Source organism: Xenopus tropicalis, chromosome 9, assembly GCF_000004195.4.
Source record: "Xenopus tropicalis strain Nigerian chromosome 9, UCB_Xtro_10.0, whole genome shotgun sequence".
NCBI lineage: Eukaryota > Metazoa > Chordata > Amphibia > Anura > Pipidae > Xenopus > Xenopus tropicalis.
In genome coordinates, this window is record NC_030685.2 from 28,306,163 (window position 1) to 28,326,301 (window position 20,139).

General features: G+C 38.7%; 1 protein-coding gene across 2 annotated transcripts in view; it reads right to left on the minus strand.

The window, feature by feature from the left end:
• unkl (unkempt family like zinc finger) overlaps positions 1 to 19,869 on the minus strand; it is a 46,586-nt gene extending 26,717 nt beyond the window's left edge. The window contains exons 1-6 of one of the 2 annotated variants that reach the window (XM_012970032.3): positions 19,559 to 19,869; positions 16,458 to 16,667; positions 7,336 to 7,512; positions 5,967 to 6,100; positions 3,084 to 3,219; positions 1,493 to 1,610 (exon numbers count right to left, since the gene is read on the minus strand). In XM_012970032.3, coding sequence (XP_012825486.1) covers positions 1,493 to 1,610; positions 3,084 to 3,219; positions 5,967 to 6,100; positions 7,336 to 7,512; positions 16,458 to 16,667; positions 19,559 to 19,623 — 840 coding nt within the window. In that variant the 5' untranslated portion in view covers positions 19,624 to 19,869. 2 annotated transcript variants of the gene reach the window in all.
• Between the last annotated feature and the right edge of the window lie 270 nt (positions 19,870 to 20,139).

Here is a 20,139-nt window from a genome sequence, read left to right on the forward strand (position 1 = left end):
CATAATGAAAGCATATTTCATTTTAAGCTACTGTCCAATATACATATAAAAAGTCAACAATTTGTTGAAATGTATTTACTACTAAGACCATGGTCTCTTTGTCCATTGTTAAAGGGACAGTAACACCAAAAAATGAAAGTGTATAATAGTAATTACTATATAATGTAATGCTGCCCTGTACTGGTACAACTGTGTTTTCCTTAGAAAGACTACTATAGTTTATATCAGTGTTTTTCAACCTTTTTTGGGCAAAGGCACACTTGTTTCATGAAAAAAATCATGAGGCACACCACCATTAGAAAATGTTAAAAAATTTAACTCTGTGCCCAGCAGCAGTGCCCCCCTAGTACACTGGTGCCAAGAGCAGTGCCCCCCTAGTACATTGGTGCCCAGCAGCAGTGCCCCCCTAGTACATTGGTGCCAAGAGCAGTGCCCCCCTAGTACATTGGTGCCAAGAGCAGTGCCCCCCTAGTACATTGGTGCCCAGCAGCAGTGCCCCCCTAGTACATTGGTGCCCAGCAGCAGTGCCCCCCTAGTACATTGGTGCCCAGCAGCAGTGCCCCCCAGTACATTGGTGCCAAGAGCCAGCCCCCCTAGTACATTGGTGCCCAGCAGCAGTGCCCCCATAAGTCAGTGTGCCCCGTGGCCCCCCCTAATACATTGGTGCCCAGCAGCATTTTACTCTTCGGCGGCTTCAGCAGCATCTTCCCCTCACGCGCGCCGCCTCTGCACTTCTGCCTACACGCGACCGCACACAGGCCCTTTTATAACGTTGCGCCCCGTGCGTACTGACGTCACCCGTACACACGGGGCGCAACCAATGACAGGGCCCGGATTTTTTTTTAAAGTAAAAATTGCGGCCCTGCCTACGGCACACCAGGCAACATCTCGCGGCACACGGTTGATATATAAATTATAGTAGCGTTTCTGTTGCAAACTTACCAGTTTTACCAGCGCAGGGCAACTGTACATTATATTGTAATTACTTTAAAACACTTTCATTTTTTGGTGTTACTGTTCCTTTAATACCTTCACTGATGTTATTGGCTACAGTTAAGCATATTTAGAATATTCAGCATATTCTGTGAATTACAGGCCTGTGAGAATTACAGAAGTGTTTTGGTCATTGTAGGAACTGGAGTCTTGGCTTGAAGAAAGCTGGCTAGTTAACTACTCCTATACTAGTTCAATGATATATTATTTATATATAGTGTATCTTTATACACACTGTAATGTAATGTCAGCACTCACAGGATTTCATATAAGTATGTATATATATATATATATATATATATATATATATATATATATATATATATATATATATATAAAAAAAATCACAGCTAGCAGAGCAGAAAATAGTAATAGACAATTACATTAGTAACTTTAAATGAATATAATAAATATATCGGAAAGTTGCTAAGAATGAATTACTTTTATTATGCAAAAGTATATTTGCGATTGCATCCCCTTTAAGTTGACACAAGCCTACCTCTGGATGAAACTGTTGCTCAGTGCGTGAGTGGCAGTATTGACAGCTGTCACCACTTTCACACTTTGAAGGCTCTCCCCACTCATCCCCATGCTTTACACTTGGACAAGGTGTAGACCTATAATGGAAAAGGTTCAAAGATATATTGAATACAGTAATACATTTTAAAAACAGGAAGCTAAAATATAGTTTTAACACTGGCCAAATAGGATAGAAGAGTCAATATTGGCTTTCAGTGTTCTGCACTCCAGTTTGTACATGTAGTCCACAAATTGCATACAGTATTGTGTAAATCAGATGACACCTTCAACTGACTATTTGCACACTTTTTCTATATTGCTGAAACATCCCTATGTGCAATTTGTTCTCACTAGTAGACCCCTGCATTTTGATATTGGTACTAGATACCCAGCATTCTTACTTATTAATTTACCACACTAATCCATAACTTGTATTCTAAAGCTGGCCATACATGCTCCGATATTATCTTACAAAACCTCATTTCGTACAATATTCGGTGCATGTATGGCAGATCGACGAGACGACCGATATCGCAAATGCCTCGGATATGGGTCGTCTCGACGATCTGAACAAAAAAATTTTGAAGGCGCCTGAGCAAAGTCTGCGTTTAGGGCTGAATCGTTAGATAGGGCTAAATCCCTATTGTTTCTACTTCCACATCTGACAATTCAATCCTGAATGCCAATGGAGAGAACAAACGACCAATGGTCGCAGGAAAGATCGGAATAGGTACGTTTATGGTCACCTTAAGAAGCAAAAAGAAAAACTATTAATCTATTGTTGGCAGTCATTAAAGGGGTTCACCTTTAAGTTAACTTTTGGTGTTATAGAATGTCCAATTCTTAACAACTTTTCAATTTGCCTTTTTTTTTTATAGTTTCTGATTCACTCGTTGATTCTATAATTTGTTATTGTTGCTTGTTATTACCTGGCTTTCTATTCAGGCCCTCTCTTTTTCATATTTCAGTTTCTCATTCAAACCACTGCCTGGTTGCTAGGGTAATTTGGGCCCCAGCAACCAGATAGCTGCAAAAATTCCAAAGGGAGAGCTGCTAAACAAAAAGCTTAATAATTCAAAAACCACAAATAGCAAAAAAGGAAGACCAATTGCTCTTTTAACAACATACAAAAAGTTAACCCTTTTACTTGGTCTGCAGGTCTGGGATGTATTCATGAGTACTCAAGAAAAGAATTCAGGGAAGAGATGTGACACAACCAACTGGTCAGTCGGGCTTATGAACTGAAACAATATACACTGTAATATTTCTCTATAATTGCGGTTTCCTCCAGCAAATGGAAATAAAATACGTAATTTTCGGTCAGTTGTATGTACTTTAAGTGCTTTATTAATCTAATACTACAGGTAGTTTTGTATATACATTTTGTTGTGTTAGAACAAGCCATAGCCTGTGTACATTTGTACCTAGCTAAAACAAAGACAGAATATAGCGATTTTTTTAAGGTTGTACTTATTTTCAAATAAAGGGGGTACAGAAGTAAAAATGAGGAACAATAGTGATTTTACCTACTGCTGTATGAACTCGTGGGAAAAAGGTGTCATTTTATTTACCTGTATTTGAATTTTCGTGGATTTCGTCTTCTGTCCCGGCTATTGTGGTAGTGTGGACACGCGTAACCTTGCCGGCACAGCCTTGGTGGTTTAGTACATTGCTCAGTTTTGTAGCTGGCTAAAACAAAATTAGTATCTACGGAGGGAAAACAATTTACACTGATTTTGAATATGCTTTTAAAAAAAAAATAGCTTTGCAAATAATACAGTGGGGGAATCAGAATCATGAGAAGGGCTTGGTTAAAATGCTGCCTATGCTTCTTAAACCCTGCTGATTGGTATTAGGAGTACTGACACAATGATTCACAGATTAGAAACTGCATATAGAAGTATATACTGTCCCACTTCTTTTCTTTCAAGTCTTTATACTAACATTTATTACGCTTCACTGTTAGCCAAGTCATAAAATTCTTTTTTGGTCTGAGAATCAACTGGAATCTACATGCTAAAAATAAGGAACTATAATACAGAAAGGGGCTATTTTTAACTAACTGATATCTGGGTATTTCTGCACACCACTTTTTTTATTGCAACTAATGAAAAAAAGCAAAAGTTAAAAAGTAATTATCAAATCTTGTACATAAGCCATCATCAAACCATTCTGAATAATTAACTTGAACCCAGAGAACAATAAAACGGTACAAGGGCATAGGACAAAGAGCAGTAATGGATAAGTAGGGAGCTGTGTCTAGAAAACAGAGGGGGACAGGGGAAGAATGAAGACATAAGGCAGTGTGCAGAATTTGTAATAAGGAATGGAGTAGGTCCAACTCTGGCTAGAACAGGGCAGAGAGCAGAGTATGGCAATTAAGACTGGTAAGTAATAAGGCAAGGAAAACAGCAAAGGAATAAGCAGGCAGAAAAAAAACATGCCAGATGTGACAGTAAACTCATTCTGGGACTAGAAGTAGAAAATGTGGGAACAGAAGAATACATTAAAAAGCAGAAAGTAGGAAAGAATGAGGCAAGCAACATATTCTGCTATAAGAAAACCAACAAGAAAGATGGAAATCCAACTCTGCCAAAACAAAGACCACAAATTAACTGGGGAAACATTGCCACGTGCTCAGAAAGTCCATGTCTCCGATAAGACAGTGATATGTAAGGTTATGAAAGCAGCCAAGCTACCCTCCTGCACAACAATAGGTTTCATAAAATCGCAGGCTGGACAGTCAAATCAGTGCAACTAGAACATTCTTCCGTAGCAATATCATACTCCATGTAATCCTTCTCTATAGGGGCCAGCTCTCTGGCACAGACAGCCTGTTTCTTTCTAATTTTTTTTCTAATACTGCAATCCTTAGGGGAAAGCCTGGGAAAACAACCAATAGGACTAGGACATGGCTTGCCAATTTACTGGGTAAGGCCACAGCAATGTAGGCAATGAGCACATATTTAAGGATTCCCTGCAGTTGACTTCACAAAAAAAAAACTGCCTTAAAGTGACAGAGAAAAGGACACAGAAGCACAGCTTCAATACAAAAGAAAAGCTGTTTTGCTTATAATATACAAAGCATGATGGCAGGTTTTTTTGTTCTATTAAGAAGCCACCCCTCTTTCCTCATTCAGCTATCTATGCCAACCATTTGCCTGCAAATACACTAGCATGCTGAAAAGATTGGAATTCAGGTTAACTGCTGTTTTGTGTACGGCATCAACAACACACGGGAGTAAAATATTGTACAAATTGCACCTAATGTGCTCACTGCAGGGGCTTGCAGCTCCACCAGTCTCATCTGCACCGTGCCATCTGGCTTCAAGCTTTCCTTCTAGCCGTCTATTGCTAGGAAGAGTTTTAATTCCATGGCATGCGTCCACCAAAATAAGTAATTTCTCAAAGCTTTACATTATCTTTAGCAATACAGAGTCTTAAAATATTACGTTGAAGCCTTTTCAATTTTAAAGATGATGCGTGTCCAATACTGGGAGAAAAATACCAAGAAAATCACTAACTGCAATGTATAAGCAATAAATTCAGCAAGCAAAAGAGGTCCTGCAAGACACACTGAATCGCTAAAGAGAGGCCAGGCTTGTAAAGCTTTGTTACTGGTTGATGATGTAAAACACCAGACTTTTTTAATGTCACAACCAGCAACAGCATTCTTCGTAGGTTGGGCCTATCATTATTCTCTAAATGTCAACCAACATCAAGGCAACACATATAGAATAATCTCTAGCTTGACTATACACAGTGATATATTATACATAGTACAGGTTCCTACAAACCTCTTACATCTATAAAACAAAAATCACTTAAAACATTTAATTATTCAAGTACTATTCAATATAGTATACTCTTGTTAATGTTGCCATGTTTAATAGAGCAAGACACAATGCCAGGGATTTAGTTACTCTCAAAAGCAACTAGTAACATGCCAAGAACATATCTGATAAGCTCTTGCAGGTTCTTCTGGTCTTATTTATATACTCTAACCCTTGTTGTTAAATTATTTTATATACCCGCGAGTGTGGGTCCTTCTGAATATATTATGGGGCTTTGACAAAGGCTGGAGTGCCAGCCGAAACATTAGTCGTTTGTTCACCTTAATAAATTGATTTTCAAGTTGCATAAGACCTGAGTGAGTGGTTCCTGCATTTGGGCTACAATCTACATACTGACTTCTTGAGGTATCTGCACCCAGGCGAAATATTTTTGATTTAACGTGAGTGCCGGCTTCCTATGATCAATATATATATATATATATATATATATATATATATATATATATATATATATATATATATATATATATATATATATATATATCTCCACGCATCAACTGGTTAAACAACTGTAAGTAGTGGATAAATGTATAAAAATGGTAGAACAATAAATACATTAGTAAACATAATAAGCAACAAGGCAGCCTGTTGTAAACTTACCTTGCCACCTAGGATCCTCTCCAAGGATTTTCTCTATCATTGCTTGACTTGCTAAAACTCCAGGCTGCAGGTCGGGAATTCCATCACCGCTTCCAAGTTGCCCATTTTGTAAGGCTTCTTGTGCCTGGATTTCCCTGCATCACAGTACAAAACATGCTACTATCAACATCTTCAGAGAACAAGTATTCTAAAAATGTAAATATTCTGCGCATCAAGAACACAAAACCAGAGCAGGGAGAACTGTTTTCTTTTTTTTTGTAACTTATATTTTTATCAAATTTTAACTATGTTGATTGTACAAGGGAGAACGGTTTTCTGATAGTACAGTATTAACTGTCCAACAAGCAATTAGAGAAGTGTGTGTTATTTTGCAAACAACAAAACTTACAAATGAAGTTGCCACAAAGAAGGAAAGGGGTGAAGATATCTTTCATGGAACGATAGAAGAGCAAACAGATGGAAAAATAGGTTGTAGCAAAAAAAAAAAAAAGATGAGAAAAATGAGAACGGATGATAACAAAATGGGACAGAAGATCAAAATTAGAAAAGGTAGATTTGTAACAGTGGCATGCCAATAAAGAAAGGAAGGTGCCTTTAGATGCTTGACTTGTCTATGAACATATTAAATGACATTTACTTTAGTATCTGACCTTTTTTTTTTTTTTTTTTTTTTTTTTTTTTAAAACAGCCCGAGAAGGAAATTCTGCTAAAGCCTGTGATGTAAGTCATAGACTTCTTCATTACCATAAATCTTAATGTGAAGATGAAATTGATTTAGTAATAACACAAAATAGTTCTAATACAGTAATAAAGATCATTTGTTTTATAATGTTTAACAAAGGAACAACCTACCAACATTCCAACCAAGTCAGGTTGGCATGAAGTGGTATTGGAGTAGAGAGACAAATGCCTTTATCTGTTGGTTGTCATATGTCAAGACATACAAACAAAATTCAGCTGCCCAAAGAGCGCATGTTTTAAATATTAGTTACTTAGCTATTCTAATAGAGAGTATAGTGAGGTGGAGAGCATAGAACTCCCCTCCATTTTACAAATTCTGTTCTACTAACGGGTACAGGCTCTGGGAGAAGCAATCTGATTTTCTGTTCTGCAAAACTGAAATAAAAAAAAAAGGAACTGTTTGCCGTGTTGTTTAAAACACTGAACTTTAGGGCACTTTGGTGCAGATGCAATATTTCCACTAAATGTCCTACAAAAGTATAATACTTTCACAATATGCCATAAAAAGCATAATATTTTAACAAATGTGACATTTACTTGAACTTGTATGATTTACTGCACAACAAGGGAATTTACCCAACCGTATGGTGACTCTATAAAACGTTGATATCTAGAGAAAAATCATTACCTTATATCATACACTGGAGGTCTAAGGTCATGAGGACCATGGGCAAAGGCACAATGGGGTCCATTCTTCACACAATGCCCTCGAGCATCTGTTTCATGAATACAAGTACCAGTCTTGTAATATCGTAAATGATATTTTCTTTCTGTGTCTCCTGTTGTCCGGTGCAAATATGGACAGCTGTAACATAAAAGAGTATAACCTCACTTGAGCAAGTTTTAGTTTTGTATATGACACAAGCTAGTGTTAATAAGAGGAAAATAATAAGAGTGCAGGCTAGTGTAATAGCATAGCAGATGATAGCCTCAGGCCTGGACTGGCAATCTGTTGATTCTGGCAAATGCCAGAGGGGCTACTATAAAAGGTCATAGATAGTCATTATTTATTGGGCTGGTAGAAGGGCTATTTGGACCTTTGTGTACTTGAATGCCAGCACCTGTTTGGAATCCCAGTCCAGACTCTGATAGCCTAAAACAGGAGTACCCAGAACTTACAGTGTGAGAAAAGAACCTTCATTGCATTACACTTCATACTGTTGTTGATTACCACCCATTTCCCAAGCCATTAATACAAATATATATAAAATATGGCAAATGGTGACAGTGATGGGCAGTTGTGATCTACTGATCACCAGCTCAAGAACTACAGGAAAATGGCAATTTACATTTTGAGCACCCCTGGCCTTATGACTCAACAGCACTCATTTGTACCTATCAGAAAACGTGGCTATAAGACGGCAGTAGCATCTTTAAGATCAATAATAATGATGTTGAACTGATGTAACAACATTCTTTTATTTTAAAATAAACCTTTGTATAGTTTCTTTTTCATTGTTTTAATAAAATAAAAGGTTAATAATTAACAAACCAACACTCTATGGTTATCAAGAAATCACATTTGGCAGCAAATTATAATTGCAAACAAATGTCACTATGATGTTAAGCAACACATACTGCCAGAAATTAGGTACAAACATTGTTTCAGGAACAGAATAAATAAAGGAAGTGAAAATATGTGGTCAGTTCTTACAGCTGTAAACATCTTATTTGTAACAGTCGAGGAATAGTCTGCTTAAAAATAGAAGGGGTGACATAAGTGGCACTAAATAGTCAGGGCACCCTGACCATTTATTTTAAAAAATCTGAGTGGGACATATGCAAAAGTGTGAAAACTGGGATATAGAGACCACTGGTTTAAGATCTCCTGGTAGTTACTTCCTATTGGGTACCCCAAACTAACGCTATCTGAAAGAGAGCAGTAGGCACTAAAAAGAATGATCATACTACAGCATCTCAGGTAATTTCAGAACTCTATAATTTTTGGAAAGGTATAGTTTTATTAGGGTGAAGACACACGGAGCTGCTAGTAGCAGCTACTTGTCATGGCTACTAAAATAGACAATGCAGATTATTTACTGATAACAGTCTTCTACATGTGTTTTAGCAGAGGCAATCCTCAGTGTCTATGGCAGGGTATTTGGTATTCTGGTGTTTAGTAGCCATGAAAAAGTAGCTGCTACTAGAAGCTCCATGTGTTTTCACCATAAAAGCTCAGAAGGATTTTTTACGGTCTGAGCAGAAATTAGATTTAATTATCACCCTAAACGGCAGAATAAATATCTAGTATTGATTCGAATCTTTACATGACCCAGCACAACTGGTAGCACGACACTGTGTCCTAGTCAGCTTATTCATGACTTATTCATTATTTATAGTCCCTATAGGGACATATCATAATACTTCATCATGAGTATGCCTATAAGATATGCATAGTTCATTCTATATCGTATATCTTCAAACCACTGTCTGGTTGCTAAGGTGCTAAGTGATAACCTAGTTACCAAAATTCTAAACCAGTGTAAGCTAAAAAAACAAATAGGTGATCACACACAAATAAAAACAAAGGCTACTTGCCAAGGGATTTAGAATGCCACAGTTTCTTTGCAAGTGAATCTGAACGAACTGTCACACATATACTGAGCAAAAGCAAACATAGTCTCATGGGCAATAAATTAAGTCCTATTTTCACGTCTTTCATATGGACTGGCTGGAAACAACAACTAGAAACAATACTTCACAAAAAAGTTGTTTACCACCTGGTCCACATACATAGCTTTGCAGGGGGAACTGCTACCATGGGACAAGTTGAGAATCTTTCCTAAAATGGCAGCTCCCTACTGGTTACCAGGGGTGGCAAAAAGCTGCTCCTAGTAATATTAAGACTCAAAAAAAATTTTTTTTTTTTTAACAATTTGACTTTTATAATTTTTAATACAAAAGTCCTATCAGCTAGGACTTCAAAACTAACAGTTTTCTTGCCCAACAATTCAAAGGAAGATTGCAATTTTTAATAAAAGACAGACGATTAAAAAACAGACATTACTTGTCATAAAGTATCCTTGTGTAAAGTTAGAATGTGACTACAGGTGATAAACTGTAAGTTGTCTTTTTTTATTTAAAGTGGACCTGTCACCCAGGCATACTTTTTAAATTAAACATGAACTCCAAACCCATTTTTTTATTAACACATCTTACCCATTATAAAAGCATTTAAAAATCCCTGCTGTCAATCATATATTGCCTGCCCCGCCTCTATACCTTAGGCATAGAGGTAGGGCAGAGAGTTACTTTCACTTTCAATTCAGAACTTCTTAGATGTTGCTGCCCTCCTCGTATTCCCCCTCCCTCCTCACCATCTAAATTTGAAACCAGTGCAGGGACATGGGGATCAGGTCCCCCCATACTGGCACAGAAACACGATTTCAGCAGCATGCAAAGCTTGCCTTAATAACAGTGACCACAAAATGGTGCCTTCCTGCTTGCTGCAACTGTGAATTTCAAGGTTGAAAAAAATAAAAGGAAAATAATTTATATAGTGTAAGTGAAGTTTATTTTGCTTGACAAAAACAATAGAAAACAATTTGGAATTATTTCTTAGGGTGACAGGTCCCCTTTAAATATACATTTTTTGAGCTTAGTTTAGTTTTTACAACGTTTCCAGTTTTCAGATATATTTAATTAAAAAGTAATATCAGGTTAGCCAGCTTCAGCAAGCTTATATTTGCCACTAATCCATTTTAGTATGTCCCCAGAGTTGTAAAGCAGTGATCCCCAAACAGTTACATATTACTCCCCAACCCCTTGGATGTTGCTCTCAGTGCCCCCAAACCAGGTAGTTATTTTTGAATTCCTGACTAGGGGGCAAGTTTTGGTTGAATAAAAACAAGATTTACTACCAAATAAAGCATCCTGTATGCTGATAGTGTGCATAGAGGCTGCCTAATAGCCAATCTTAGCCCTTTTATGGCACCTCCATGAACTTTTATGATACTTGTGTTGCTCCCAAGTCTTTTTACATTTGACTGTAGCTCACGAGAAGAAGGTTGGGGACCCCTGTTGTAGATCATCACTTATGTTGCTGTGGTTGAGCTGAACTCTACAGACTTGGTTATAAAGTTCAGCTGGGCAGAGGATTTTATGGAAAGAAAGTTATAGCTGTTACATGGCATATACATAGACAGAAGGTGCACACTGCACTTATAACTGCATGTGTTTGGAACTTTCTTTCCCCTAAAAGGAAATTTGTCAAAAGAAACAATATAACTCACACGAAAAAAGGCAGCTTCGGAACCAAAGAGTTGCTGTAATATTATGTGCTAACATTATTAATATGTAAGGCTTCAGGGCTATTACAAATGAGCATTTGCTTGTTCATATGCAGTCCACTGCATATATGTAAGGTTATTAAGTTGCCCTTAAAATAAAACAGCCACCACCCTGGCTTTACACTGCATTCCCTAAATTGTTCTGTATCTGAGTCTGCAAAACAGAGATCATAACTAAAAATAATGACTTGGCCATCTAGATGGATTTACAAGGGGTTCACTACTTCCAGGAATCCTTTAATCAAACCCAAAAATATACATTATTTACAAGAAAAAAAAATCCATTTGCAGGGAATGCAATAGCCGTATGCACTAGGGATTGACTGAATAATGCATCAGAGTTAAACAGGTAAGTCTGTAGATGTGCCTGCATTTCATTTTCCTCACATCAGTGCTGTCATGGCAACTAAGAGGGAGCGTGTGCGGATGGCAGACCGCCAGGCATCTTCTTTTAAACTGGGCTCCAGCGTGTGAGTAAAAATAGAGGTGAACAATTCCTAGAGGCTTTAGTAACATCTTCCTTTGTCTTATAGTCCATGGATTTTTTTCATGGGTGTGTGACAGTGTCTCTGACTGCACCACCAATTTCATTTTAACATAAGTAAACAAAGTCTGGGCTTATGAACATGGGAGTTTGCTTCTTGGCAGCCAATGGCTTTACTGGTACATTGTGCAGCAGAGTACTGCAAGTCACATGACCCTGGCTGGGGGCCAGGCTGCAAAGTTTTAAAACAAAAATGAAAAATTGTACTACAAACCTCCAAGAAACAATGCTAAGAAATGGGTCAACACATGAGCCATCTGTGGGTACAGGCTATCATGGCTGATCAAAAACTATTACGGTAACCCCACATGCAACCTGTTGAAGATCAACAATCTGGAAAAACTGAGTGGTGTATTTATTAGCACACCAACATACCAACCAATCAAACTTTGCTTTTGTTTTCTAACTTGTAGGTTACCGTTCAAATCTAATTGATTATTGCTTGCTATGGGTAACATGAACAGTGTGATGTTTGTCTCCAATATTTATAAATACATCCCTGAGTGTAATGTTAAAAAGGTGCAGCCAATCATATGTTCCCTTTAAACAAGTAATCAACAATTGATCTTCATGGTCATAATACCTTGTTTTAATGACTATTTTAACAGGGCCCTCCTCCCCACCCCACGGGGGGAAGCAATTATTTACCCATTGGTCACCGGGGTACCCCTATTGAAAGAAAAAATGTCTGTGCATTCATGACCATGCCCCTGACACACCCCAGTCACACCCTATTATAACAAAACCCCACCCACCATCCACCCAAGTCCACCGCCCACAAATTACACTGCAAATCACCAACTGCAATACTTCCTGTACCCCTTGATGACCCTGGTGACCCACTCTAAACAGCATTGGGACCCATATGTTAAGATTACGTGCTTTTTAGTATAATGGACATATGAAACATTTGACCTATAATAAGCAGTACAATAATTTAACTGAACAATAAATTTTACAATAGACTATATAAAGTGGAAAACAGATAAGCAATAACAGTGCGGTGAGTCACCGAGGTATTCCATAGCAAACTAGATCAGAAACATGTACTCTAGTCAAGGCCAGTGTTAAATGAGTCTATACCAGCATTTCAGCGCAGAAGGAATTTATAAAATGTAAACAAGGAAGCATTGAACAGACCGAAAATTTGAGAATGTGGCTGTTAATATCATAAATGAAATGCCTTACATGGTTTTACTGTATCTAAGAAATATGGATTTTGTTCCAAAATGTATAGATACTTAAACGTCAGGCTTCATACAAGCTTTACAAAATATTAAAAACACAATAAAATAGGGCTAAAAAAATAATAGGGTTATACTGGCCTGCTAGTACAATATCATGGTGGGCTGCATGGGGGCCCTGGGTGGCAGGTTGTCTGGTGAGCTCTAGGGACATGAGGTTGCATTGTAATCGCAAATATTATACTGTTTCCCAATTTACCAGTATAATTGTTTATAAATATGGCAATTTTCCATAAACTATTAGCAAAGCTGACCCTACAGAAGTAAGTAAACTGGTAACAAAACTGCCCAGATCCAATCAGCTGGTCCACTGGTTAAGCAATCAGAGGCCTGCCAATGGAATTATGGGGGTGTATACGCATAAGTGTGGATTCACTTTCCTCCACATCTATAAAAAAAATGCCTGAGGAGGACAGTGGTCAATCCACTTTGTGTACCCTTGCCCTAAGTGGGAAAGATAATTTGATTGTTTACCTTCGCCTACTCCCATACTACTACTCTTAAAGGAACAGGGAGGGCATCATCATTTATTTATAGAGTGCCATATCCAATACAAGAGTTAAGTAGGGCTCTACTCGCAAAATCTTACAATCTAAAGGGTATAACAATCAAGTTTAACATGAAAGTTTTTTTACTTTCCTTTTTATAATTTGTTTAGGGCTACAAAAAAAAAAAAACTATTGGGCTCATCTTGAACGCAGTTTTGTATTGCCCCCTTTAGGGATACAAAACACAAAATTCTAATTGACACAATCTGTTCAGGGAAAACCACAGTGATCAAAGCACGCTAAAACACTAGCGCAGCTGCTTTCCATTAAAATACATAAAAAGCACACTATCTACAGCATGTGGTAGAATGCATGGTAAGAGAACATGGGTATGTTTGTTAATCAGACTGCCTAAAAGTGAATGCAGAAACAGTAAGACAAGTAAAAAAACAGACAAATTTAGCAAGCACAGGAATTTCTACGCTTCTTCAGCTAAAGCTGAGCTATGACTAGCTCTACACACATGACCAAGTCATTAAAAAAGGTTGTTGTAGTTCAGAAACAACTGCAAAGTCTTTGTCTTTATTTGCAAACAAACAAAAAGCATGGATGAAGGGGGTGTGTAAGAGGGAAGGAACATGCCCTTTGCTCTATAAACAAAGCTCTGAGTATAGAGAAAACATTTTTCTTTATACTGATGCAAAATATATGATCAGGTCCAAAAATAAGAAGCATTCTCTTTTATTGGGAAAATTTAATGTTAAAAACAAAAAAACCAAGAGCATTTATTTGTTGCAGAGAAGAAGGAGTTCCATGCCAACAGTGCAAAATGTCGAGTAGCTGTTTTTAGGACGGGGAGAAAGATTCACCCCCATATAGACATATGCATAACACTGTTCAGTCAAGTCTAATTGCTTTGAGTAGAGCAAACATTTTCCCCTGGGCAGGAGCACATAATAAGTGGTGAAGGCACACGGAGCTACTTAGTAACAGCTACATGTTACAGCTACTAAACACCAGAAAATACCCTGTCATAGACAATACTGAGAATTGCCTCTGCTAAAACACACGTAGAGACAATTATCAGTACAAGATCAGCCACAACAAGTAGCTGCTACTAGTTGCTCTGTGTGTAATGTCTGTAGATGCTAATGTACATCAAAACACAGCACTGATCTGCTCTTTCATATTTCTATTAAAAAATATATATATTTTTTTAAATAACAAACATACAGTTTCAAAAGCATTACTAAAATAGGGCTCAAAACAGCTGCAAACGCACTGAGCAAAATGCAATTTTAAGCCCAATTGCCATGTTTTTTTTCCCGCAATGCAGCATCTTTTCCTAAAAGCAGGCATCGCGCCTGATATATTTGCGCTGTGTCTGGTGCAAATGCATTCAATTTGGCAAAATTAATGCAACTGCATGTGCATTTTGGCACAAATTAGATTCAATTGAATCATTTCCAATGTTCAGTATGCAAATGACATCTATACTCAATTCTTTAAGCACAAGTGTGCTGTGCCGACTGATGCAGGGCACAAAAGGAACCCTGGAGCTACCACTTGGTCAGGAGGTGGTGGTAGCTCCAGAGTTCCCTTGTGTCAATAAGCAGCCGATTCATAACAGAAGGCAGGAAGGACTGAACTACAACTATACAAAGTGCAAGGAGCACATACCAACATTTTTAAGCTCAGTAGCTAAATGGAAAATTAATTAGGCATGGTTCCTATCTATTTCTTATTCTCAACATATGTTGGAGCTGCCATACTGGTTCTAAGGAGAAATGGTACCCTTCGGTATCTTTATTTTTGCTTTGGCTTTACCAAGCAGCAACATTAATGTAAAGACTCAAAAGTAAAACTTTTGTGATATGCACAAAAACTTACTGAATTCAGACTCGGTGCCTTACGTCATATACTTCCATTATAATAGGAACAATGAGAGTCTCATTCTGAGTCTATATGCAATATGTGTAGTGTGTATCCCAGGACGAGACACCACACGTCGGTTAAAACTGGTGAATAAGCTTTGCAATATGAATGACTTTACATTGTTTGCTTGCTTTCTCACTTGACTAATTATGTTTTATTGTTTGGGATATGGTCTTAAAATCTCCTGAGGTAAATATAGCACATTTTATGGCCACTATAACAGGCAGCTGTTTATTGCAGTTTATTTTCTTTTTTGTCATTCACTAAGAATGTGGAATAACAGCACTATGATTGTGCCTGATACAGCTCTTTTATGATGGTTCCAAATACACCATTTATATATTCAAGTGTCATATTATAGATAATATAGCGTATGCTAATGGTTCCATTGGGGAAGTTTACCTTTACCGCTGTACTCTTGCACCCAGCCTCATTTCACTTGTCCAAAAATGGTGTTGGTATTGGTACCGAACTCTCGAAACAGAGCATTTCTAGGATCTGGGGCAATAGAACCTGTATTCGCCTATTGCAATGTTTCCTCTGTTGCCTGTGCACACAAATTTCGAGGCCAGCACACACAACAAATTGCACACTAAGAATTTTTTGTAAAAAAAAATTGCATTTATTCTTACCTGAGCACACAGTTTTTAAAAATTTCCACACAAGTTTAAAATGTGCACCTTATTTGGCTGACGAGGACCACAACGGTGTTCTAAAATAATTTATCCCATGGAACTCAGAGAGTCAGGGAATAGTGTTAACATGCTGCAACTCAGTCCCGACTATCCAAACCTGACACAGCACACAGGAGATAAAAAACCAATATGTTAGAATGTTAGAAGTCCCACAGAAAATTAACCAACACAATGAATGTGATGCAAGCGGGGCTTAGCCCCTGCGTGTTTATTCTAAGTATAGCAGCAACATTTTGGGGGCATATACCATGCCTGCCGAAGGGGTATGCCCCTGAAATGTTGCTGCTATACTTTGAATAAACATCACAAGCATCACACTTATTGTGCCGGTCAATTTTCTGTGGGACTCCTAACATTCTTACACACTCAACAGGTTTATGAAGAATGACAATAGACACAGCCAGCATTGATTTTATCTGTAGCATTCATTTGACAGACTAAAGAATTTTCATGCACATAGCTATGTAGGTTTGGGTGACATTAACTCATCAAGTACAAATACAACCAACTGATATTGTAGGCAACTGTAGAATTAATCTTAACTGCCACACTTACTCATCTCCATCTGGGCACATTCCTGTGGTTTCATCATACTTTGTACAATAAACATCTGGGCTGTAGTTAAATGTCCCATCGCGACGTCGGATTGGTCGGCGGCGCCGCTGATTTAAGAAATGCCAGTGAAAACAAGTGAAGGGTCTGTGCTGAGTACACTTGTGCTGCAGAAAAAGTGGGCACTGCTCAGTCCGGAATTCTTTTAGATACCTGTTAAAAAAAGAGAATATCAGCCATTGTTTTTAATGTGCATTGCCCCAAAGCAAGGTGTTGCTTAGTAAAAAGAAAACAAACATGTCACAGTACCTACAGAATATGCATGCAGATTTCATACAAAACAAATAACATCTTGGACACAGTAAGGAATTGCACTGAACAGAGGAAACTAAAGCAACAGCATTTACATCATAGCTTTGAAGTAAAGAAAAGGCAATAACCCTATATAACCAAACATAAATTCAGACAAACATGCCATACTGTATGTTGAGTTTTCAAATCCACACACAAAGCTGTTTTTAATTATTCCAGGTCCAGGCATACATAAGATGTCAATTGCATGATAAAAAAAAATGTCTGTATATGGTTTCAACAAAAAGTTTGATGACTTTCCTAGAGTGATTAAGAAGCAGCAATTTCAGCTTTAGTATTAATGGAGAAGGTAAGTCATTTTGCTGCCAATAGATTTTCGATGTTAGTGCCACCTAGAACTCCATATTTATTCTGCAGAAAGCATTACCATACCTAAATAAAGAGCACTAGGGCCTTTCTCTTGTTGCAGCTGCCACTATAGCTTGGTGTTCATAGCTTCCTGTTTCCAGTCTAGCCCTAATAGCTAGGGTTGGGGGGAGTGAGTTTTATGAATTCTTGAGGGAAAGGGAGAGGAAGCAGGAGTGGGGAGAGCGGAGTAAACTGAGCAGACTCTGGCACTAGGAATGAAGGATTTTTCTGAGAGAGGAAATCAAATACCCCAAGAACATGTTTACAAAAAAAGGAGAAAAGAAATGCTGTGTTTCTTTTGACAGAGGGTGTTTCTGTGAGTGCTTATATTTACATAGACCTTTTTGATAAAGCTTACTTAGTTTTTACCTTCCCTTCTCCTTTAATGGGGCAGATCAAATTTAAATGAATTTTTAGTATGATGTAGACAGGGATATTGTGAAACAATAAGTAGTTGGTCTTCATTTTGATTTTTTAGAGATTTCATTTCACTATTTAGTAGCTCATGTTTGCAACTTCAGAGTTTTCCCTAGCAACCAGGCAATCTCTAAAATGAGGGACTAGGTCAAAAAGAAAGAAAAGTAAGAAGTAACAACTGCAGCCTCACATTGTCGGAGTCAGTGGCTCATTTGTACAACGAAAAGGGCACAACAACATTGACCATTATTAATATATATATATCAAAAATATATGAAAAATAGAGACCAACTGACAATTTGCTAGGAATAGGACATTACTGAATAAAAAGTAACAAAGCTGGACTAACCTTTTAAGGATTGTAATTCATATTTTGGAATCTGTTAAATGTTTTAACCCCCATGAGGTTTAAGAAATCATTAGAGGGTTTGAGTTTTTATTTCAATAAATTTTTATTTGGAATCAGAAACAAGTAAACAGACTGTGATTCATTAATCAGCAGAAATGGGAGTTTACAGACAGATCTTAAACCTGGCTGCAAACTTCTATTTCAGGAAAATAAAACTAAAAAAAACTCACTAGAGAGGCCCCCTGATAGGGAACACTTCGAAGACCCGTTTGGTACCTAGACAGACTAATATTTGCTTACCTAATAAGTCATAATTATCACTATTTACCAAGATGTCAGATTATAAATGGGCCAATAAACTGGATCGCACATGGACACGGTCAGCTGCCTACTGTTGTGTTTGTTTAGGCCAGCAGCCTGAACATTCAGAACTATGATGCAACTTACACTGGCCACCATGTTGATCGGGAAGATGTAATGTTAAAACATTTCCAAATCATCTGCAATTCATCAGGAAGACATTAAAAACCCCAAATCTGGCATACAAGTCCAGATGACTGAAACCAGCCAAGCTGTCTGACATCCCTGGGCAAGTAAGGGCAACTAGGGTTCAGATCAAGATATGAATTAAAAGGGACTGTATTTATCTCTCTCCCCCAAAATATTAGGTAAATCTGTTTAGACTAATGTTGACAGGAGACTAAATTAGTTTAACTGAGTTACTTGAACACAGGACGTAGCCATATACATCCAATATAAACGGGAAAGTAAACATTGTAGTAAAGTTCCAAAACACTTTTATTATTTATTAAAGACACAAGTAAGAGTATAGTGAAGATCCACTAGATCCCTGGCTTGGAGTTGCACTGAGGTGTGCAGGCACCACTTTCCCATGTGTTTCCTTCTCCCCAGCTCCAATAGCGCAAGCTAGACTGTAAATATAGGACTACTCACTGGCGCTACACAACCAGTAAGCCTGAAAGTGAACGTAACCAGATGGTGACAGCAGCTATTTGCTGTTTGTTACTGCTTACATTGCAAAAAGAAAAAAACACACACACACAATGCCTGCGCTTCGCCCTGCGCCACCGAACTAAAACTCTCTCCTGAAAACAAGGGAATTCTGGAAGTTGGAGTTCGATCGCTGGAATCAATACACCCGCTGCCAATGGTCCGCGATAACCCAGCAACAAGTGGCTGCCATGCAGATGCTGAGTGTGATAGGAACAAGGAGGGAAAATGGCTTTTATTTAAAGGAGGAAAGTGGTCAGGGACGAGCAGGCGCCGCTTTCACGGCTATTCACAAAACCGCTTTACTCCAGCTGCAGCGCGACTTCTCAAGCATCGCTCGGCGCACTACGTAAGTGGCGTAAGAGCCGCGCTTCTTGCAAGCGAGGGAGACCGAGCGGAATGGAGGAGAGCCCTGGCTGAGCGCTCGATACTTTCCTAAACGACAATATCGCGACCCCCTGCAGTAGGGGGCCTCACGGGCATAATTTGTCGGTTGCATGAAGCGCTGCCGTCGAATCAGCTATTGCTAAGACGCGCCTCCGACACAATGCAACCTGATTGCAGGGCAGCTCAGTGTCCGGAGGAGTGCGCTGCTTGCAGCACTTACGTGTAATGAGTCGGTTTCTCGGTCTGCGGGGAGCCGTTCAGCGCCGTTTTCGAAACCGACGGCATTTTCAGTCAAAACAAAGCTATGCGCATGCGCGGGAATCCTGGAGCCTGTGACTTGTCACTCCTCCCAAGACTGACAACACCCCCAGCACCGCTCCTCCCCAAACTGAGCTCATCCTTCCATACGCAACACATTCCCCGTGTTGACCGTTTCCATTCCATACTGACACTCCCCCTTACAGCTACGCCCTCCAGCTAAATACACAAATACGCAACTCTCCCTCTTCCATTCTGACACGCCCCTGCAGCCACGCCTCCTCACTCTGACAAGCAACATAACAAATCCCCATCAGCCCCAACTCTAGGGTAACACCTCCCACTGCAAGCCACGCCCCTGACAATGACAACATTGCCTCCTACAAACACACTTTCCCCACCATCCTCTCCCAATCCGTCTTGTAGCCACACCTCCCTCTCCTCCAACCACACTCCTTTAAAACGACAACATTACCCTCTGCCTCGCAGCATGAACCCTCCTTAGTTAATTGCTCCCCACGCAGGCCCATTTGCGGTCACGTT